The sequence below is a fragment of the Rana temporaria genome, chromosome 1 (genome assembly GCF_905171775.1).
Source record: "Rana temporaria chromosome 1, aRanTem1.1, whole genome shotgun sequence".
NCBI classification, from domain to species: Eukaryota; Metazoa; Chordata; class Amphibia; order Anura; family Ranidae; genus Rana; species Rana temporaria.
The window spans coordinates 251319073-251342997 of record NC_053489.1 but is presented as its reverse complement, the minus strand read 5'-3'; the positions used below and the strand labels follow the sequence as shown (position 1 = coordinate 251342997).

General features: G+C 43.3%; 2 gene segments (V, D, J or C); both read right to left on the bottom strand.

Annotated features, from left to right (window-relative positions):
* Window positions 1-239: 239 nt before the first annotated feature.
* Window positions 240-1133, bottom strand: LOC120924907. The segment is given in 2 exon segments: window positions 240-933; window positions 1024-1133. Coding segments are annotated over 2 exon segments (489 nt in total).
* Window positions 1134-12671: 11538 nt separating this feature from the next.
* LOC120924906 lies at window positions 12672-13476 on the bottom strand. The segment is given in 2 exon segments: window positions 12672-13001; window positions 13369-13476. Coding segments are annotated over 2 exon segments (354 nt in total).
* Between the last annotated feature and the right edge of the window lie 10449 nt (window positions 13477-23925).

Below are 23925 nucleotides of genomic sequence, written 5' to 3'. Positions count from 1 at the left end.
TTGTTATTTGGCTTATTCATAATTCTGTCATTTTCGTATTTTTGTTCTTTCAGCTTTCATTCAAGAGGTGTCAGGATTGCCTTCTGACCTCTGATAGAGGCTGCTTAGTCAAACTTTTTAAACAATCCAACATATTATTTTCAGAGACTGAACTAGTGTAAACCTAGCCTAAGTACGCAAATTCTAGACAATCAGGAGAAGAAAATTATTTTTTTTTCAAATAACTCTTTAATGTAAAAAACCCAAATAATGAAAGTACATAACATGAAAGGCACATTTTATTGTTGTTGCCCTCAGTTTTACAAGAAAACTTTGAGAATAAACTCTTTCTACTAAATTTGCCTATGCAAATAGAAAACCTAAATCTCATTATGTGAGCAACATTATTACTGTAAGTGCCCGTCTGTGGTGCAGCCAAATTTTGTGTTTTCAACGATATTGTTTTTTTTTTTGCAGTAACTACTTTTTTCCCCAAAAATTCTGACATAAACTAACAGATTGGAAACACTCTATCATGTTGATAAAATGTATATAATATAAGTGGCCTATATGCCGAATTGACATATTTCGAAAAATACAGGCTGAAGTACTTTGTAGTTTTTAACCAGAGCTGAGCTAGAACTTCCTCACTGTGTTCTCTTGCACAATAATACTTTGCAGTGTCTGACTCAGTCAGTCTGTCAATCTTCAGCAGGGCAGTGGATCCACTTGTGGATGGAGTGACTCGGCCCTTGAAATTATCAGCAATATAAGTAGTGTATCCGGTTCTAAATGCTGCCATCCAAACCAGGTTTCCTCCAGTGGCTTGTCTGATCCAGTGCATGTGGTGATCGTTTATATTATAACCACTGACTGCACAACTTAACTCAATGGACTTTCCAACTTGTGCAATTTCTGCATTTTTCTGAGTCAATACGATGGATGCCGATGTTCCTTTGAGAAAAAAAAAAAAAGTTTGTAAGACTAAATACACATTGTAATACTATATTAACTGTTTTTATCTTTGCCTATTCATCAACTTACCAGAAAGATACAGAAAGATTACATTAAAAAATATATGCAAGTCCATCACAATAGACTTTCAACCCCTTAGATTTGTAACCTTTGTCTGGAAATGTCTGAATAGATACGTACAACCTTCTGTGTTTTTAAGCTAAAGGAAAGGATCATTTGCATATTGTTATGTGCTGAGACATTATTTGAAATCTCACTTCCGGCATAATGTTGATCAAGTATCATTTACAGAACAAAAGGACATAGCTGGATAATATTTAGGAAAACTTCTTGAGTAAGTTGCCCATAGGCATCAGATAATTTGAACCTGACATCATAACTGCGCCCTAGAAGACAAATTTTAAAATAACTTTTTTTTAAAAGAATATTAGGGTTTAAATTGAAATTCATAAAGGACCGGTCAGTAACATTTTCCTCTAGCAAAGGTACAAATCTCTTGACTGACATCCTTCATATTACACACCTTCCCCTTTTGAGGGTTTTTTCACCCATGGTAAAAATTAGATTTCCTGTTTTTTCTGTGTAGGCACCTGTCAGCATGAGGTTAGGAACGCAGGGGCGGCTCCAGACTAATTATTTTGGGGGTGCTATGGTGGGGCTTAAGGTACAAGTGAGGGTGCCGCACATCTGTGGGTGTGGCCAAAAAGTGGGTGTAGCCAGCAAGTGGCTCATTACCCTTATGTGTGCTTCTAATCTAACTTGCACCACAGATAACAACAAAAACGAGAGAAAATAGTTCCCCCAAAGAAGACCAAAATTAGAACACTATGGAAAAAACACTGGGCCAGATTCAGATAGGAGATACGACGGCGTATCTCCTGATACGCCGTCGTATCTCTAAGGTCGGCCGGTCGTATCTATGCGACTGATTCATAGAATCAGTGACTTACAGTGACTTACACCGTCAGATCTTAGGCTGCAATTCTAGGCCAGTCGCTAGGTGGCGCTTCCGTGTCTTTTACGCTTTGAATATGCTAATGAGCATTTACGCAGATTCTGAAACGAACGACCGCCCGGCCCTTTTTTTTACGTTGTTTGCGTTCGGCTTTTTCCGGCGGAAAGTTACCCCTGCTACAGCAGGGGTAAGTGCGGCGTATCCTATGTTAAGTATGGCCGTCGTTCCCGTGCCGAGTTTTGAATTTTTTATGTCGTTTGCGTAAGTCGTTCGTGAAAACGGCCGGACGTAATTTACATTAACGTCGAAACCAATGACGTCCTTGCGACGTCATTTGGAGCAATGCATGTTGGGAAAATTTGTGGACGGCGCATGCGCTGTTGGATCGGCGCGGGGACACGCCTGATTTAAATAGTACACTCCCCTAGCAGCGGAATTTGAATTCCGCCGGGGGATTTACGATACGCCGCCGCAAGTTTTGAGGTAAGTGCTTTCTAAAGATCCGCTAACCTATCTGAATCCGGCCCACTGAATTTTATTAAGTTGAAAAAATATAGTGCAACAAAAGACATATAGAAAATGGCAGATACACAGAGTGGTATCACAGTTAAAAAAGACAACGTTGTCAATTTAAATCAAGGGAATCGCAGCTGCGCATTACACATACATAACCCAGTGAGCTGAATGTGCTATTTGAAAAAAAAAAAAAAAATCTTCAAATAGCACATTCAGCTCACTGGAACCCCCCCCCCCCCCATACATAGGACTGTTCAATATACTAAAGTCTGGGAGTGTTCCCACTCTGAGCTGTGCTCCATTAATTGTGTGCCTGAACCAGGTGTGTTTGGTCGTTGGTTTATGTATTTGTAATGCGCAGCTGCGATTCCCTTGATTTTAATTGACAGCGTTGTCTTTTTTAACTCTGATACCACTCTGTTTATCTGCCATTTTATATATGTCTTTTGTTGCACAATATTTTTTATACTTAATAAAATTCAGTGTTTTTCCAGAGTGTTCTAATTTTGGTCTTCTTTGGGGGAACTATTTTCTCTCGTTTTTGTTGTTATTTGCGCTTGACCATTAGAACTGCATCCCTTGTGGATGAAACTGGAATATTTTCATGGAATTATTTTTAGATATATGATTATTGTCAAAAAAAAATTGATTGGTTGATCCAGGCTAAAACCACATTTTTTTTTTGCACCACAGATAATTGGAGTTTTTGAAGCTTGCATGTTATTGCTATTTGATTTATTGTCTTTTTCCTATCCTCAAGAGATTATGATAATGTTTCAATAAAAATGTAAAACACTAGATGGCTTTTCTCTACATACTTTTGGTATCGCAAAGTCCCATTCCCCTCTCCTATTTTCCCCTTTGTGGGTTCTTTATATATAATATAGAGACTAATACCAATTGATAGTGGGGTATAGGAACATATTTCTTGATCTGATGCATATTTACAAACCACACTGCTCAGCACCCAGTATGAATTATTGTTTTCTGTGTGCCCTAGCAGAGACCTGTGGTGTTTTAGTGCACAAGTGCAAATGAATCCTTACTTCAGTAACCTCATTCCCTACTTCATATAACAATGTGGATATTTGCCAGCACACCACAGAACTTTCAGTTGTTTAAACAGCTTTATTGAAGTATTAACACAACACAAAACAGGAGAGTGAAAAGTTTAGGAGTCACGCAGGACCCCTTCAACGTCAGATGCCCGACGAAGGGGTCCTGCGTGACGCCGAAACATTGCACTCTTCTGTTTTATGATGTGATCATACTTCAATAATGCTGTTTGGACAACTGAAAGATCTGTGGTGTTCTGACAAATGTCTACACTGTGTCATGTAAATTCAGTCTCCAGCTGGTGATTCCTGCAGCACCCAATATCCTAGAGCCTTTTCCAGGAACCTGGAACCCTTCATTTAACAGTCTATCCTTTTTACATCAGTATCCTCTGTCCTCCCTTTACATCACAGTCCCCCCCCCTTACACCAGAGTTCCCTTTACATCACAGCTTCCCTTTCACATTACAGTCTTCCCTGCATATCATAGCCCCCTCCACTTCCCAAACATCCAAGCACACGCTTTACTGCCCTGCCAGGGCAGAGAGCAGGAGGTGCAGCAGGTATGGACTGAGGATGGGAGCTTCCCAAATTTTCACGTTAAAGGAGGGTGATTGGCTGCATCGACCACCCCGCTTCCTAGCAACCAATCACCCCCCCTTATTAACTTGAAAAGACCCACCTCTTCATCCAGACATGCTGCGCCTGTTGCCCTTTGTCCTTCCTTGAGGATGACAGTAGCAGCGGCGGCAGGTGGGAAGAAGCGGACACTCAGGCTGCTACGTGGCGTGACTGTGGTCGTGGGCACGATCGCGGGAGGGGAGTAATGAATATTTACAGTTCTCTGCCTGCCCGTGCCATTCTGCTGACGTCAATGCTGACGTCAATCGCCGTGAGGCAGCCGGCAAGTGGTTAATAGAAGTCAATGCAAGTTGTGCTGAAGTCTCCCCAAAGTAGTGCAGGAACCTTTTTCCAAGTCATACTAATGCCTTTGGCATTAGTACTATGAGCTACAGTGAATTCAGGTTATGAATAAACATACTTTTCTCAGCCAATCAGACTGGACGCTATGCATGTTAGGAGAATGTATTTATTTGGAGAAGGTCAGGTGATCTGGGTCTTCTCCGGGTGGGTGTGTGAGAAACAGCTCCAGCTGGGTAGGCCTGAAGCCTAGCCATTTGCTCAAGGTTCTGCAAAGAAGAGCCTGCTCACTACCTGGAGGTAGATAGCGTTATAAAGAAGCACCAGAGGTGACTCTTCATGAGTAAAAAGTGGATGGGAAAACTTCAATAGAGAACTAATCCAAAGGAAACTGCGTATGATGCTGTGAGTTAAGTTAATTTGCCATAGGAGACAGATTGCTCCAGCTTAAAGGCCCTTTTCCTGTACTGTTGTCTACCTTTTCTAAATATTTTTGCCTAAGGAGTCTGAAGATCTGCTAGTTGCTGCTGTTTTTTGGCTAAGGGTACCCTGTGCCCTACCCCTCTCTCATATTTTTCCTGTTGTGAGGATTAAACTTTTCTTTGTTCAAGCATAAAAGTGACTGTGCCCATCTTTCTACTATGTACATTACCCACCATGCCGAACAACCTGCACCTTGAGGAAGAATGTCGGCCCTCCCTGTCTCTGAGAGTCACCACCAGGCCTCTGGAAATTGCGTGGGGGGGCGCTGCAATAGAGATGCTGGGATTTCTGTTTATCTGTGGTTTCATACATTTCTACTGCAGCTTGATGCATATCCTCACTAACCGATCCGTGACTGCTACTCCTCTTTGCCAATCCCTTCACTGGCTTCCCCTACCCCACCGTGTAAAATTCAAAATGCTAACCACAACATACAAGGACATTCACAACATCGCCCCCATCTGAATCACCAACCTCATCTGCAGATATCGCCCAAATCGTCCCCTCTGTTCCTCCTAGGACCTCCTGCTCTCTAGCTCCCTTGTTACCTCCTCTCACGCTCGCCTTCAGGACTTCGGCAGAGTCTCTCCCATCCTCTGTAACTCCCTGCCCTGGTATGTCCAATCAGCCTCCAACCTTTCCACCTTTAGGAGATCTCTGAAAACTCATTTATTCAGGGAAGCCTATGCCATGCCCACCTAACAACTGTCCCCAAGCCACCCCCCATGAAATCATTCTCTGCAGCTATTACCTTTTGTACCACCACCCCCCTCCCTTTAGAATGTAAGCTCTATGAGCAGGGCCCTCCTGTCCCTTCTGTATTGTACTGTAATTGTGCTGTCCCCCCTCCACATTGTAAAGTGCTGCATAAACTGTTGGCCCTATATAAATCGTGTATAATAATAATAATAATATAATATTAATAACAAGGACAGTCACAGCAAACTACTGGCAAATCTCTAAAAACATAATTTTATATATAATTTGTAATTGTTCGCATTTTTATGTTACATACTCTGCTTCCTCATCTGTAGCTATGGACAGTGGTTGCTCTTTACTGCTGCTTTTCACAATTCAAGTCAACAAAGAACATAATTCACTGAAAACAATGCCCTCCCTGTGTGGATAATATTTATTTTTAACAATTGTTAGATTGAGTTAGGCTGAATCAATTACAAATTTTCTTCTAGTGCTTAACCACTTCATTGCCGACCCATTGAAATATGACGTCCACAGATGGGGGGATATCTGAATGATGCCTGCAGCTAGAGGCATCATTCAGATATCATTATTTCGTGCCGGCGATTCTGTGCACGATAAGAATGATCATTCTTATAGGTGGCGGAATGGGACATCCCCCTTCATCCGGAGCTTCTCCGGGCTCTCCCGTGCCATCGGGGGCCCGGAGAAAGAATCGTCCAGCGCCGGATGGGAAGCATAGAGATGACTGGTGACCATATGGTCACCAATCATCTCTATGACCGCCGGAGGCCCGGGCGCAATGTGATGACGTCATGCCTGGTACCCGGAAGTAAACAAAGCCACGATTGCGGCTAGTAAGCATGAGATCGGTGAATTTTTTTTTTACAATCTCATGCTTTCCAGCCTGGAGGAGAGATCTCTCCATAAAGAGGACCTGTCACACATCATTCCTATTACAAGGGATGTTTACATTCCTTGTAATAGAAATAAAAGTGATCAAAATAAATAAATAAAAATAAGTAAAAATAAATAAATAAAAATAAGTAAAAAAAAAAAAAAAAAATTATTAACGCCCCTGTCCCCGGGAGCTCGCGCTCAGAAGCGAACGCACACGTAAGTCCCGCCCACATATGTAAACGCTGGTCAAACCACATATGTGAGGTATCGCCGCGTGTGTTAGAGTGCCAGCAACAATTCTAGCACTATACCTCCTCTGTAACCCTAAACTAGTAGCCTGTAAAAAATTTCAAAGCGTCGCCTATGGAGATTTTTAAGTACCGAAGTTTGGCGCCATTCCATGAGTGTGCGCAATTTTAAAGCGTGATAAGTTAGGTATCTATTTATGCGGCGTAACATCATCTTTCATATTTTACAAAAAAATTGGGCTAACTTTACTGTTTTGTTATTTTTTAGATCATGAAACCATTTTTTTCCAAAAAAAAAGGTGTTTGAAGAAGCCGTGTGAGTTCAGTTGAACTCGCACAATTTCACTCCCGCTGGTCAGTCCCATTTCGGCCGTGATTTCAGAGACATCTGTGCAGGTTTTTGCACAGATTTCAATGTAAATCACGGGCCTAAATTGCAAAAAGTAGTACAGAAACTACGTTTTGAAATCGGTGCAGCGTTACACCGATTAGGTCGATGCCATTGCCGGAAAATGCCGCCGATTTGAGATGCGATTTGACATGTCAAATATCACCAGTGTGAACAAGGGCTTTGGGATAAAGGTTTTGCATTAATAAATAAAAGCTGGTCATTATAATTACTTCTACCAGTGTTGAATGGTCTCATCCATGTAATCTGATATATTCTACTGGAGAGCTTGAGCTTCTGAAAACAACAGACTTGCTGGCTGGATCGCCAGATGAAAAAAAGAAGAAAGAAATCTAATGCACCCATTGCATGCGAGAATCGGTAAGCTGCAATATAGTAAATGTTTGCTTTTGGGTTTGTTACAGCTTGAATCCATCAATTTCAGAGAATGTTATATTAATTGCATGGAGATCCCCCACAATTCGCTAATCTAGATATCCCTATATATAATACAATAACAAAAATGTTGAAGAGCACATACAGTATGTATAAATGGGAATATCTTATGAAAAATGCCTTGCATTAATGGCTCAAGAAATATAGAGAATACTTTTAAGAGATGGGAAACAAACCATACAACTCACAGCCGAGCCTTTGCTAACATATTTATGCCAAAGCTAATTTTAGACCTTCCTAACAGGAGCACCAAAAATGATGGATAATCAAGTCCTACCTTTCTTCACCTAAAAATAAAGAGATATTTTGTGGGAAATTCACTTTTTATATCTGATTACATATCAGAAAATGTACCGGGTAGTGAATTAATCTTGGTAAACACTGCCCTCCAATGTTGATTAAAGCGGGAGTTCACCCATTTCTAAAAAAATTTTTTTTCTCCCCTTAGATTCCTGCTCGTTCGGTCTAGGGGAATCGGCTATTTGTATTAAAATAGGTGCAGTACTTACCCGTTTTCGAGCTGCATCTTCTTCCGTCGCTTCCGGGTATGGTCTTCGGGAGCGGGCGTTCCTTCTTGATTGACAGTCTTCCGAGAGGCTTCCGACGGTCGCATCCATCGCGTCACTCGTAGCCGAAAGAAGCCGAACGTCGGTGCGGCTCTATACTGCGCCTGCGCACCGACGTTCGGCTTCTTTCGGAAAATCGTGACGCGATGGATGCGACCGTCGGAAGCCTCTCGGAAACCTGTCAATCAAGAAGGAACGCCCATTCCCGAAGCCCATACCCGGAAGCGACGGAGAGGATGCGTCTCGTAAACGGGTAAGTACTGCACCTATTTTTAAATAAATAGCCGATTCCCCTAGTAATAACGAGCAGGAATCTAAGGGGGAAAAGTGCCCTCTAAGGGTGAACCCCCGCTTTAAGCATAATACAACTAATGGTCAAAGCTGTGGAAGTTTCCTAAACTCCTATGGAACTTGTAACTGACATCATTCATAACCATCATTTCAGTAATAATTCCCTTGTAATAGGAATGATGTGTGACAGGTCCTCTTTATGGAGAGATCTCTCCTCCAGGCTGGAAAGCATGAGATCGTAAAAAAAAATTCACCGATCTCATGCTTACTAGCCGCAATCGCGGCTTTGTTTACTTCCGGGTACCAGGCATGACGTCATCACATTGCGCCCGGGCCTCCGGCAGTCATAGAGATGATTGGTGACCATATGGTCACCAGTCATCTCTATGCTTCCCATCCGGCGCTGGACGGTTCTTTCTCCGGGCCCCCGATGGCACGGGAGAGCCCGGAGAAGCTCCGGATGAAGGGGGGACATTATGGCGGACACATCGGACACCTTTGACAATTTTTTGGGACCATTGTCATTTTTACAGCGATCAGTGCTATAAAAATGCACTGATTACTGTAAAAATGACATTGTCACTAGGAAGACTGGGGAAATGCTTGTTTACATCGGCATTTCCCTGTTCTTCCTCACCGTGACACGATCGCGGGTATGCCCACGGACATCGAATCCACGGGACCCACGGTAGAAGTCACGGAGCTCACGACGGATGCGCGCGCGTCCACAATGACACTTCTTAAAGGGGACGTATATATACGTCCTTTTGCCTGTCCAGGGGCGGACTGGCCCAGGTGGAAAAGTGGAGATTTCCCCCCGGGCCGCTTACATTAGCTTTAAAAAAGGCCGCGGCGCTGGCTGTCTGTAAATTTATTTTTATTTTTTCACTATAAGTCGGCCACGGCGGCTGCCGATTGGCTGGCTGCTGCACTGCATCGTGGGAGTTGTAGTTTGTAGTTCGGCCACCGCGGCCGCCGATTGGCTGGCTGTCTGCTGCACAGACTGTGCTGCATTGTGGGAGTTGTAGTTTGGCCGCGCTGAAGTTAAGGAAGTTATCAGCACAGCAAACTACAACTCCCACCTCCCAGGAGTCTCAGAGGCAACCAGGCAGGCAGGTCATGTGACATGACCTGACTCATGTGGCACGTCAGGGGAGGGACATGGTACGAGCCTGCTGGGGCTGGCTGCAGGGAGACATGATGACAGAGAGACATGACAGAGAGAGACTGAGACTGAAAGGCTGCAAGGCTGCAAAGGTAAGATGTGATAACCTGCCTCTGTAAAAACATTATTACTGTATAGTCTGTATCCCCTTCAGTAGTATGCATCGCATAGGAGCTGGGCACTGGTGAGGCTGCACTAATGGGCACTTTCTGCACTGGTGAGGCTGCATTAAAGTGGAGGTTCACCCTTTAAAACATTTTTTGACATCACACAAAGTCGCGCCATCCTACCGACAGAATGCCAGTGTTTTTTTTTTTTTCTCAGCACATACCTCTTGATCCTTAATTTTCACCTCACGGCGATCCCGCGGGAGTGGGCGTTCCCAAGCACTGCCTGTGATTGACATGCTTCCGAACGGCGCATACTGCGCGTCACAGGTTGCCGAAAAAACCCGAACGTCGGTGCGGCTCTATACGGCGCCTGCGCACCGATGTTCGGGTTCTGTCGGCAACCTGGGACGCGCAGTATGCGCCGTTCGGAAGCCTGTCAATCACAGGCAGTGCTTGGGAACGCCCACTCCCGCGGGATTGCCGTGAGGTGAAAATCGGGATTAAGAGGTATGTGCTGAGAAAAAAAAAAACACCGGCATTCTGTCGGTAGGATGGCGCGACTTTGTGTGATGTCAAAAAATGTTTTAAAGGGTGAACCTCCACTTTAAGTGCACTAATCAGGCTGCGTTGATAGGCACTGGTGAGGCTGCATTGATGAGCACTGATCAGGCTGCACTGATGCCTGGGCACTCTCTGCACTGGTGAGGCTGCACTGATGGGCACTCTCTACACTGGTGAGGCTGCACTCATGGGCACTGTCTGCACTGGTGAGGCTGTATGGATGGGTACTGTCTGCACTGGTGAGGTGGCAGTGATCAGGCTGCACTGGTGAGGCGGCACTGATCAGGCTGCAGTTGTGAGGCTGCACTGATGAGGCTGCATTGATGGGCACTGACCAAGCCATTTTTTGCGATACGGCACTGCATCACTTTAACTGACAATTGATGTTTGATGTTGTACCGAAACAAAATTTACGTCCTTTTTTCCCCACAAATTGCGCTCTCTTTTGGTGGTATTTGGTCACAGTTTTTATTTTTTGCGGTATAAACAAAAAAGAGAAATTTTGAAAATAAACAACCAATATTTTTAACTTTTTGCTATAATAAATATCCCCCCCAAAAAATATATTTCTTCATCAGTCTAGGCCAAGATATATATATTTTTGGTAAAAAAAAAAAAAACGCAATAATCGTGTATTGATTGGTTTGCGCAAAAGTTATAGCATCTACAAAATAGGGAATAGATTTGAAATTTTAATTATTTTAATTTTTTTCTAGTAATGCCAGTGATCAGCGATTTTTTTTTTTTTTTTTTTTGCAGGACTGCGACATTGGGGTGGACAGATTGGACACTTTTTTGAGACCAGTGAACATTATACAGCGATCAGAGCTAAATATACCCACTGATTTTTGTATAAATGTCACTGGCAGGGAAGAGGTTAACACTAGGGGGCGATCAAGGGTTTAAGTGTTCATAGGGTCGCTGGTGGATATCGCAGCTGCTGGCCACGCGCATCAGCTCCACGCCGTGGGCGCTGGGGAACCAACCTGCTGCCGTATAACGACGGCGGCTGATCGGCAAGGTGTTAATGGGCCACTTGACTGGACTTGCCCCCCAGGCCTAAGGCTGCCAGCCCTCCCCTGTGCCTGTCCGTGCCATGCTGCAGACGTATATCTGTGTGCGGCGGTCGGGAAGCAGTTAAGGTACTCACATAACAAACGGGTAAAAAAATAGATACAAAAACGAGCAGCGAGCTTGTAGCCTGACGTCACTTCTGGGTGCCCGTCTAATCCAATCCAACGCATATCGTCATGGTCACTAGACTTCTTCCCTGTTTGTTAATCTGCTGCCTTTTGATATCATCGTAAAAACGTCACTGATACAAAAATGTCACTAATTTCACAATAGTGTCTCTGTTTAAAATAGGCATTAAAAAGTTTCTTGTTTCTGATTGACATGGTTTTGTTTAGAAACAGACAAAGCCTTGTGATCCCAAGCACCAATGCACACAAGTATTTCACTGAAATACAAACTTTTGCCAAAATTTTCACCATTTTATCAAATTGTGTTAATACCTTTTCCTAAGGTACTTTAATATTAACATTCATGACGTGGTAAGCCACAAGTTCTACCAAATAGAAAACACATTTTAAAAGAACGAATTAACAGCTTTACATCAACTTGTAAATATCTCCAAGCAATTAGGGCCAGATCATCAAAAGGGATACGCCGTCGTATCCCTGTTTCTACTGTAACTATGGAACTGATCCACAGAATCAGTTTTCCATAGTTAGCCAGAAGATCCGGCATGTGTAAGGGACTTACACTGCCGGATCTTAGGATGCAGTACCGCATCCGCCGCTGGGGGCATTTCGTGTCGAAATGCCGCCTCGGGTATGCAAATTAGCACTTACGGAGATCCACGAAGCTTTTACGCTTCGTTTTTTCTCCGTAAGTTTTAGTTTGCAAACGCAAAATTAGGGCTGCTTTTACAAAGTGTAAACTGTTTACACCATGTAAAAGCAGACCCTTCTGTCCAGCGACGCAATTTTTTTTTTGTTTTGAATTTTTTTTTTTTCGCCGTATCTTTTTTTTTTCCCGACGCAACTTTATTGACCCGTCGCGATCCACAAAGCTCGGCGTAACGTAATTTCGCGCTATGCACGTCGGGGAAAATGACGTCACGAGCATGCGCAGTACGGCCGGCGCGGGTAGCGCACCTAATTTAAATGGGAATCGCCCCCATTTGAAGAGGAACGCCTTGCGCCGGCGGAATTTAAGTTACACAGCTGAAAATTTCTAGGTAAGTGCTTTGTGGATCGGGCACTTAGGTAGAAATTTTAAGGCAGTGTAACTTAAATGGAAAAATTTACGTTACGCCGGCTCTTTGTGGATCTGGCCCAAAATACTTTGGAAATATATATGTTTCTGACTTCATTGGCTGTACATGGTGCATTTTAAACAGGCCTTAGATAGGACTTCCTCACTGTGCTCTGTTGGGAGAACAGTAGTATCTGGCACTGTCTGCCTCAGTCAGTCTGTCAATCTTCAGCAGGGAAGTGGATCCACTTGTAGATGGAGTGACTCGGTCTTTAAAACTATCAGCAATATATGTTGTTTGTCCAGTTCTAAATGCTGAGATCCAAACAAATTTTCCATCAGTTTCCAACCTGAACCAGTACATGTGGTGATCATTAATATTATACCCAACGACTTCACAGCTTAACTGAACGGACTTTCCAACTTGTGCGATTGCGTAATCGGTTTGCTTTAATACAATGGATGCTGATATTCCTTTGAAAAAACAAATACATTATATGAGTAGTGTGTTAATGGTCCACATTAAGGGTTTAAATGCTACATTCATTTTGGTTTTCCAAATTCACCCACTTACCCGATATATACATAAAAAAAAATAAGTATATGCAAGTTAAAAATATATGTAAGACTGTTGTTTTTCCAAATTCCTGTATCAAATATATATATATATATATATATATATATATATATATATATATATATATATATATATATATATATATATATATATATATATATATATATATATATATATATATATATATATAAATATAAAATAAATAAATGTATGCATGTCCAAAATATTTGCAATACATTTGGCTCTCCAATTTCACCTACTTACCGGATAAATACAGAAAAATGAAATAAAATATATGCAAGTCCATCACAAAAGCCTTTAAACTCAAATTATACTCCTCAAACTAGTATCATGGACACATACAATGTTCTGTCTTCCATGTTTATAAAGCAAAACTGTTGCTCATTTGCATATTCTTATTTTCCAAAAAATCCCTTTGTGCATTATTTTTCTGACTACAGAACAAAGAATAGAGGGCCAGATTCACGTAGAATTGCGGCAGCGTAACTTATCCTAGATAAGTTACACCGCAGCAATTTTTCATCGCAAGTGCCTGATTCACCAAGCACTTGCGATGAAAACTACGCCCGCGGCCTCCGGCGTAAGGCGGGCCAATTTAAATGGGCGTGTGCCATTTAAATTAGGCGCGCTCCCGTGCCGGACCTACCGCGCATGCTCCGTTTCCGAACTCCCGCCGTGCTTTGCGCGTCATTTTTTTGAACGGCGACGCGCGTAGGGTACTTCCGTATTTCCGGACGGCTTACGCAAACGACGTTGATTTTTAAATTTCGACGCGGGAACGACGGCCATACTTTAGACAGCAATACACTTGCTGACTAAAGTTAAGGCACCAAAAAAAAAAGTGTAACTTTGCGACGGGAAACTTTTAGCGAACGCGAAAAACCGCTGTGGATCCGCCGTAACTGCTAATTTGCATACCCGACGCTGGTTTACGACGCAAACTCCCCCCAGCGGCGGCCGCGGTACTGCATCCTAAGATCCGACAGTGTAATACAATTACACCTGTCGGATCTTCTGGCTATCTATGCGTAACTGATTCTATGAATCAGTCGCATAGATAGAAACAGAGATACGACGGCGTATCAGGAGAAACGCCGTTGTATCTCAATTGTGAATCAGGCCCAAAGATCGTAATAAACTTCTGCCTAAAGTATTTGTCTAGGGCCCTTTCACACGGAGCAGATCAGTAATGATCCGCTTCGTGTGTCCGCAAAGCTCAGCGGGGATCCTCCGTAAAATCCCCGCTGAGCTGGCAGATGACAGGGCGGTCTCCGCACACTGTGCAGGGACCGCCCTGTGTTTCCTCCGCTCTCCCCTATGGGGGATCGGACAAACACGGACCGTATGTCCGTGTTCATCCGATCCGATCCGGCAGACGGAAGAAAAATAGGATTTCTTCCGTCTGCAAATGCGGATCTTTGCGGAGGTGGACAAATTACGTGTGTCAGTGGATGTTCCTCCGCTGACACCCGTAATCACATAGGGACCCATGTATGTCCCGTTTTCATCCGCAAACGGACGGATGAAAATGCGGACATACGGTCCATACGTACGTCCGTACGTGTGAAAGGGCCCTAAGGGCCCTTTCACACTGGTGTAAGTAATATGTCCAGTTCTAAATCCTGCAATATGTGAGACTTTTGTTAATCAGTGGAAGTGCTGATCCTTTAAATTATAATATAACTACTGCTTTCGCAACTTAGTGTGATAGACTTTCCAACTTTTACAATGTATTTATTCTTTTGCTGCAAAACAATAAATGCAGAGGTCCATGCAGAAAACCAACATTTACAGAGCAAAGTATAAGCACATTAGTGTGATACACTTTGCAACTTTTACAATTTCTTTATTATTTTACTGCATAGCCAATATTTACAGAACAACATATAACCATATTTGCTATAAAATCAAGTTTAATTCTAAGGTTTCTGATATACTATATACATCAACTTATATATACCTAATACACCCATGCCAAATAATATAAATGCAATGCTGCTGGGTTAAAAATAATCTTCCTCTAAGTCAGTGGTTCTCAACCTGGGGGTTTGCAATGGGTCACCAAATCCTGGGCTGTCCCTGAAGCCCGCGCTGCTCTCCCAGTCTTTTCACAGCCGCCCAGAAGGGTTGTCCCAGGAGCCTGTGGCCGCACAACTGGGTTGTTCCTGGAGCCCGTCGCCACTCACTCAGCCTCTTCACAGCCACCCGTTCAGTTCACGGCATAGCTGGGAAGCAGAGACTAGAGATCAGCTGACTGGTGAGGAATGTGAAGTGGGAAGGGCTGGAGGAGACCCTATCTCCTGATTTCGGCATAGGTTTCACTGCTACGAGACACCACAAAGTCGGAGACACAGTGAAGCCGGAGACACAGTAAGTAACACTACCTGTGATTATAGTTGCCATTAAAAGTCCCCACTACAGTTCTCAGATCAGCAGATGACCTTGATCAAGAGCACCAAATTTGGCTGATCAGAACTCCCCCCAGCACTGCCACTGATCCTAACTTCCCATCAGCACTTCCACTCATCCCATTCCCCCCAATCCCCCCAAACAATGAGAAAGACTGGTACATCCTAAAATGTACCATAGAGGGTTTTAATACCGTACGAGTGGAAGGGACTCGGGGAGCACTAAAAGGCCGTGGATTAGGGGTGCAAATTACTTGTCTTTCCTTGGGAGCTGACAACCCACCCAACAAAAATTATTTTACTGTTAGGGGTCCCCACAACTTGGGAAGTGTTATCAAGGGGTCACGGCACTAGTAAGGTTGAGAACCACCGCTCTAAATACACAATGATTATATGTGATACACTATATAACCATAATCTCAAAGTGTCACGAGGAAACAAAGAGCATTTTGACCCTAGTGCAGAACGGAAAAATGTGTTTAATAAATCAAAACAAAGCAGTCCTCTATTGTGACCAAACACAAAATAACAGTCCAAAAGTGTAGAAACAATCTGTAAAGTTGAGGTGAAGAATCCCACATGGATATACCCCACTCTGTGGAAAGATAGAAGCACCTCCACCGGTATAGGAGGAGGCTTACCAGATGATGTTGACTTGGAGAGGTATACACCACACAAGTCAAAACAGGTCCAGCTGGTTCTGAATCCACATATCAGTTGACACCAAAAATTCCAATAAACACCAGGGAGTGTAAATACATATATTCACAGTAAAGGTTGAAATATCAGTATGCTGTGCCCGCCAAATTTTGCCTGGCCATATAAAAAAGCTGTTCAGATGAGGGGGATGAAGGTGCTTTCAAGCCAAATGAATAATATTGTTCCTGTAGAGTTTTTGGCCTTCATTTTGTTAAGGGTTCCACAAGTCAGAAGGGAATGCGCCTTGAGAGTGTAAAAGAGGACCTCCTCCGATCAGCAGAGGCCCTCTTTTACACTCTCAAGGCGCATTCCCTTCTGACTTGTGGAACCCTTAACAGCATACTGATCTTTCAACCTTTACTGTGACTACACTTTCTGGTGTTTATTGGAATTTTCGGTGTCAACTGATATGTGGATTCAGGACCAGCTGGACCCATCATGCTGACCGATTATATAAGCCTGTTTTGCATACCTCTCCAAGTCAACATTGTCTGGTAAGCCTCCTCCTATACCAGTGAAGGTACTTCTATCTTTCCACAGAATGGGGCATATTCATGTGGGATTCTTCACCTCAACTTTGCAGATTGTTTCTACACTTTTGGACTGTTATTTGTGTTTGGTCACAATAGAGGACTGCTTTGTTTTGATTTATTTGTCACAGGTTTTTTCACTGACTACACCCAGTCACATTGTGGTGTCATTGAAACCAACGAATTTATATATATATATATATATATATATATATATATATATATATATATATATATATATATATATATATATATATATATATATATATATATATATATATGTGTGTAATTTTTTTTAACATTTAATATTTGTTTTCAATTGATCTATTCACAAAAATAAGCGCTACACTTTTTTCATATTTACCAATTTTTGCTTTGTCTCAGCTGTGTTGGCAGCTAGTTTTTTGTATTAATTTAATACACTGTATATCTACCAGACCCCAGGATCCTGCCTAGATTGCTCTGGGAGATTTGTCCCTACTAAGCATGTTAGCCGGACACCTACTCAAGATTTTATGTTTTTTTTTTTATTTCAAATACTATTAATGTTTTTTGTAAAATACAATAGATGATGTTTAAAATGAATTGAGAGAATAATGGTTAGAGCGCAAGAAGGCTGGATGTAATGGGTGAAGCTATATGTGCTGTAGTGCGTTAGAACCAACAGATACTATAATAACAAGTTATGTGGTTAAAGGCCAACCCTGGGTATTTTTTTAAATGGTGGCCCAGCAGTATTGCAAAAAAACAAAACAAACAGAAAACAACAAAACAAAAAGGAGCGCTTGCTGCCATACTTTTCTCCTCTCCATGACTTGTGCCCCACGGTAATGCTATTCTGCTGTAAAATAGCCTTGGTTTTCCCACTTAGTGGCACCTAGCGGCACCTACATTCATAGTGTAATGATATAGAGAACCATGATCCCTGAATTATTGAACATTGTCCAATTCCAGCCAAGAGCCCAAAGGTTAGAACCCTGCACGCTATGAGCCTGGCTCAAAGACATCTGTAAAAGGTAATAAAAAAAACATAAAATACAAGTTGGAGAGATAATTGAGGGGGAACATAAAGTTGGGCTTTAAAAGAGATGTATGTTTTTTTTTTTTTAAATTAATACTTTTATTCATACTTACCTAGGTGGACCGATGCGGCATCTGTCCCTCTGCGCCTCTAACACTGAGAACCGAGCGATCGAACACTGCCGATCACTCACAGCTCCCCAAGCAGAGAGCTGCTGACTGTCAGTCACCGCTCTCTGCTCTGCCCCCTCCTTGCCCACTGAAGTGCTGGGCTGTGGAGGGGATGAAAGCAGCCAGAGGCTGAGCCGGGTGTTGGTCCAGGCACCTGGGCGGATCCCGACTCCATGGTCGTAATCAAGCCAAGCCTGGACCGACTTCTGTGATGTCAGGAGAGAGCGAACTTCAGCCCACTCTCTGCTGAAAACGGGTCGCAGAAGTGCAAAACGAACTACACTCCTGTGATCCATAGAAGTACAGCCAAACAGGCTTAGGCTGTACTTATCCTTTAAGTTTTTATCTGTATTATATGAGACACTAGCAGGTTTACATTGTTTTAGAATGACCCCTACAGTTTTTTCATTGAAGTACATCATGTAGATAGGACCCACGTACAGATGTTTCCTTAACACATTAAATATGTGTAACTGAAAATACCACAAGATATAAGTAGACCGCATTTATTTCGAAAATTCAGAACTAGAAATAAGTGATATATGGTGCAAACCGTTAAACTGATTTCTGCATTTGTCAGTTCATCATTCTAATACTGTTTTGCAAGACTTGGCATCCAACGTGCTCAAGGAGGAACAAACATTTCAGGCAGAGTAGAAAAACCCTGCAGCTTCTTTGCGTTACTTGATTAGTCAGGTAGCTGTACCTCCACCCCTTAAAATTAATTATCTAACTACCCTAAATTTCAAACACAATTTCACACTCATTAAAAAACGTGTTTCTCAAATTCTTCATTCAATATGTAGAAGTCATTGGTAGAAATGTGCATCAAATTTTGACATGGATGAATAGTTAAGTTTAAATGGCCAAACTCAATGACCAATACAGTATATCATGTATACACTTTTACATGTTAGGCCGGGTACTCACGACCAAACATGTATGGTGAAAGCGGTCCGTCGGACCGTTTCCACCATACATGTCTGCCAGAGGGCTTCTGTACGATGGTTGTACACACCATCGTACAGAAGTCCGCGCGTAAACAATACGCGGGGCGTGTCCGCGGTGTCGCCGCGTCGATGACGCGGTGTCGCCGCGTCGATGACGCGGCGACGTGGGCGGCCCGCCTTTAAAATGCTTCCACGCATGCGTCGAAGTCATTCGACGCATGCGAGGGACGGCGGGCGCCTGGACATGTATGGTAGGTCTGTACTGACGACCGTACATGTCCGAGCGGGCAGAATTCCAGCGGACTGTTTTAAAACAAGTCCAGGAATATTTGTCTGCTGGGAAAAGGCCCGGCGGGCAAATGTTTGCTGGAATTCGGCCCGCTCGCACCCACACACGACCAAACATGTCTGCTGAAACTGGCCTGCGGGCCAGTTTCAGCAGACATGTTTGCTCGTGAGTATGGGGCCTTAATGCAATTTTAGACATTTGTTCAATCTCTGTAAATTTACACATTGTGGTGTGCTTGCATGCTTTTACACATGTTGCGCTGAAAAAAAAGTAGGTCGTGTGCTACTTTTTTCAATGCAATATACTGGTGTGAACCTATTAAAATATATAGATTTTTGAATGCATATGCACTGGCATGCGTTAGTCAACACCAGTGGCACCTGGTGCTCAATTTTCTTGGGGGTGCAAGCATGCAGCCCCTCTCAGCCAGACACCCCCCAACATTTACTAGATCGATTGCCGCTTCCCCTCCCCCATTGTTCGACCACCGCATCGCTCACCCGTTGCCTGCCAGCCCCCCAACAGCCCCGCACTTACCCCATGCAAGTCATGGCTTTGGCGGCTCCCCCCGCATCTCCTTCCGAATCCCGGTGATCGCTTCTCCTCCTGGCCAATCAGGACTTAGGACTTGTGGACAATCGGGTCCCAGGAGAAACAGGAAGACGTTAGTGAATATTAATTTGCTAATGTCACACAACTGGGTGGGCTCCAAACGCAGGCGCCCGCGCCCACCCTTTTTTTAAAGTTAATTAGAGCCTCTGATCATGTGCTTAAAAAAAAAAAAAACTCTATTGAAATCCATGCGTCCGGCACCCTGCGTGTAGATTAGGGTCCTGGCACATGGGTTAGGGGGGCGGCGCCCCTGCGCCCTACATGAGTGACCACCAGTGGTCAACACACTTCAGCGCGTGGTATATTATCCCCTGATAGCTTTTGTCATTTCTCACTGCAGTCTTGTTTCAATTATTTTCAACAAGAGAAGGACGTACCGACCTAGTGCATTACCACTATAAGTTTATTACAAATAAAGAACAGCATACATTATACTTACAAAGGCATGATGTATACACGCATGTCAATAAAAGTGGAACCAATCGCCATGCACCGATGATGCTCCTTCCTTAGGGCTCTGAGGAAGAGGGTCCTCCCTCGAAATGCATCAGCCAAGCCTACATGGATGTCACCAGGTCTCCTTACATCATCGGTATATCTCAGCAGTCTTGGAGGAGATTGGTTCCACATTTATTGACATGCTTGTATACATAATGCGTTTGTAAGTACTATGTATGCTGATCTTTTATATGTAATACACTTATAGTGATAATGTCGGTGAGCCCTTGTCTTGTTGTTTTGCAGTATGTTTGGATACTCATTGTCCTGAGGGGGCAGCAAGACCTTAGGTTGTGATATTGAGGATCACACATACCACTCACCTTCTTGCATACCACTTGAGCGCAGGAGAATTACTATTTTGATTTACTTCTATTTGTGCCTGGTTATCCTACCAGTATAAACCCTCTCTACACCTTCCTGCCCAAGGGTACAAAGCTGCCTTAGTGCTAGTCTGTGTAAGTGCAGCATTCTCAGGCCTCGTACACACGACCGAGGAACTCGACGGGCGAAACACATAGTTTTCCTCGTCGAGTTCCTTGTTAGGCTGTCGAGGAACTCGACAAGGCAAGTTTCTCCATTTCCGTCGAGGAAAAAGATGACATGCTCTCTTTTTGGCTCGACGGGATCCTCAACAGTTTCCTCGTCGAAAAATGTACACACGTCCGGTTTCCTCGGCAAAAAAAAAATCCCAGCAAGTTTCTTGCTGGTTTTTGCCGAGAAACTCGGTCGTGTGTACGAAGCTTCACTCTAGGACGGATGCCCCCACTGCAGCACAAGCTGAAGTGATGAAGCACAGTGCACCTGCACAACACATACGGCTTCATTGCTGTCACTGGGTCTAGCCTTTTTTACAGCCACAGCATCGGGACCTTCCACAGATTGTTCGCAACGTAGCCTGTGATAAGCTTGACATATTTGTTATGTTATTTGAGTTTAAACCAGAAGCAAGCCCTGTAAACAGAAGATAATTTTCTGTATGATACAGGCTCCTAAATCTTAGATATGTTATAATCCTATATATAAAAATGAATTTTTGCCAGAAAATAACCAAAAGATGGAAATTGTATAGAAGTTAGAGGGTTGGAAACAGTCTGTTTAAAAGACAATAAGGACGTTCTAAATACCTGCCCTTTTTTTGTTGTTGTTGAATAGGTGTATACTAAATGTGTTACCATCGTAAAATATGTGTAAAATTCGAAGTGATTGTGTATTCACATGGGTGTAAACTGAAACAACAATGTTATTGAAGCACCCTTGGGCGGCAATTTAAACAAACTGACCACAGGTACACTTGAAGTCCATAGGCTGGCTTTAAAAGGTTAAAGCTGAAATATGGCAATAAACTGGCCATTTGCACTGTAAAAAATAAGTTCTAGCTCTAATGATGTGTACCCTGTCTTTAGCTGCTGTAGAGTTTGTTACATATCTTATTTTAACTCTTATTAATGAATACCAAGGCATTATGATTGGAGGAGGTGTGGATGAACATCGCAATCTCCCCTACTCCAATCACAGAATTATTGAAAAGGAAGCAAGGCTTTTTATGAACGGAGAAAAGTGTCAAGCAAGCGACCCACAGTGATCAGCGTATTGAGCAGTGGCGGCTGGTGTTTTTTTTTGGGGGGCGGCATACAACCACCCCCACAGCGGCTGGTGGCACCTCAAAATCTTCAGCCATCCCCGCCTGCTCGCTGTCTTACCCCATCTAGGTGGCAGGTGGTGAGCATTGGGCAGTGGGCATTGGCATTTGCAGCAGGATTAGGTATCAGCATCAGCAGCGGGCTGCTTCTTAATTGACTGGGAGGAGGATCAGTGTTTCAGTATTCATTCACTATTGTAACACACCTGAGTGGGCTCTGTTCGCATTCTCTGCGCCCTGAGCCCACCCTATTTTGAAGCCTATTAGAGCCTCTGGCTCTAACCAGGTGCTTTAAAAAACACCCACTCCCCATTGGAATCCATCCATCCAGCATCCTGAAAGGGTCAGACGCATGGACAGGTGGGCAGTGCCTATGCGCATTTAATGGACGGCCCATCCCTGGTACTAAGTGTACCACACCTGGAACTACAAGTTATAGAGATAGACGTTTTCCACCAACAGGAGACATGACATCATACTGGGCATAATACTGGAGTAAAAGTAAGATATAGTGCCTTGAAAAAATATTCATATCCCTTGAAATTTTCTACATTTCGCCATGTTACAACCAAAAACACAAATGGATTTTAGTAGGATTTTATATAATAGACCAACACAAAGTGGCACATAATTGTGAAGTGTAAGGAAAATGATAAATGGTTTTCCAATTTTTTTACAAATAAATATCTGAAAAGTGTAGCGTGTATTTGTATTCAGCCCCCTTTACTCTGATACCCCTAACTAAAATATAGTAAAACCAATTGCTTTCAGTAAATAGAGTGCACCTGTGTGCAATTTAATCGCAGTATAACTACAGCTGTTCTGTGAAACCCTCAGAGGTTTGTTAGAGAACCTTAGTGAATAAACGGCATCACGAAGGCCAGGGAACACACCAGACGGGTCAGGGATAAAGTTGTGGAGAAGTTTAAGGCAGGGTTAGGTTACAAAAAAAAAAATTCAAGCTTTTAATATCTTAAGGAACACTTTTCAATCCATCATCCGGAAATGGTAAGAGTATGGCACAACTGCAAACCTACCAAGACATGGCCATCCACCTAAACTGACAGGCTGAGCAAGAAGAGCATTAATCAGAGAAGCAGCCAAGAGTCCCATGGTAACTCTGGAGGAGCTGCAAAGATCCACAGCTTAGATAGGAGAATCTGTCCACAGGACAACTATTAGTCGTACACTCCACAAATCTGGCTTTTATGGAAGAGTGGCAAAAAATAAGCCATTGTTTAAAGAAAACCATAAGAAGTCCTGTTTGTAGTTTGCAAGAAGCCAGGTGGGGGACACAGCACGCATGTGGAAGAAGGTGCTCTGGTCAGATGAGACCAAAATAAAAAAATCTGACCAAAGAGCAAAACGCTATGTGTGGCAGAAAGCTAACACTGCACATCACCCTGAACGCACACTGAAACAAGGTGGTGGCAGCATCATGTTGTGGGGATTATTTTCTTTAGCAGGGACAGGGAACTGGTCAGAGTTGATGGGAAGATGGATGGAGCCAAATACAGGGCAATCTTAGAAGAAAACCTGTTAGGCCGCGTCCAAACCGATGAAAACGGACCAAAGTTCAGTTTCATCGGTCCAAACCATCCGTGTGTACGCCCCATCGGTCTTTTGTCCTTCGGACAAAAGTTAGAGAACTTGCTTTAAAATCGAACCGATGGACCGCTGACCAATAGGTCCAAACCGATGGTTAGTACACAAAAGCATCGGTTCAAAACCCGCACATGCTCAAAATCAAGTCGACGCATGCTTGGAAGCATTGAACTTCATTTTTTTCAGCACGTCGTGTGTTTTACGTCACCGCGTTCTGACCCGATCGGTTTTTGGAACGATGGTGTGTACGCACATCAGACCATCAGTCTGCTTCAGCGGTGAACCGATGAAAGCGGTCCGTCGGACCATTCTCATCGGATGGATCGACCGTGTGTACGCGGCCTTCCAGCAGGTCAACGACCCTAAACAGACAGCC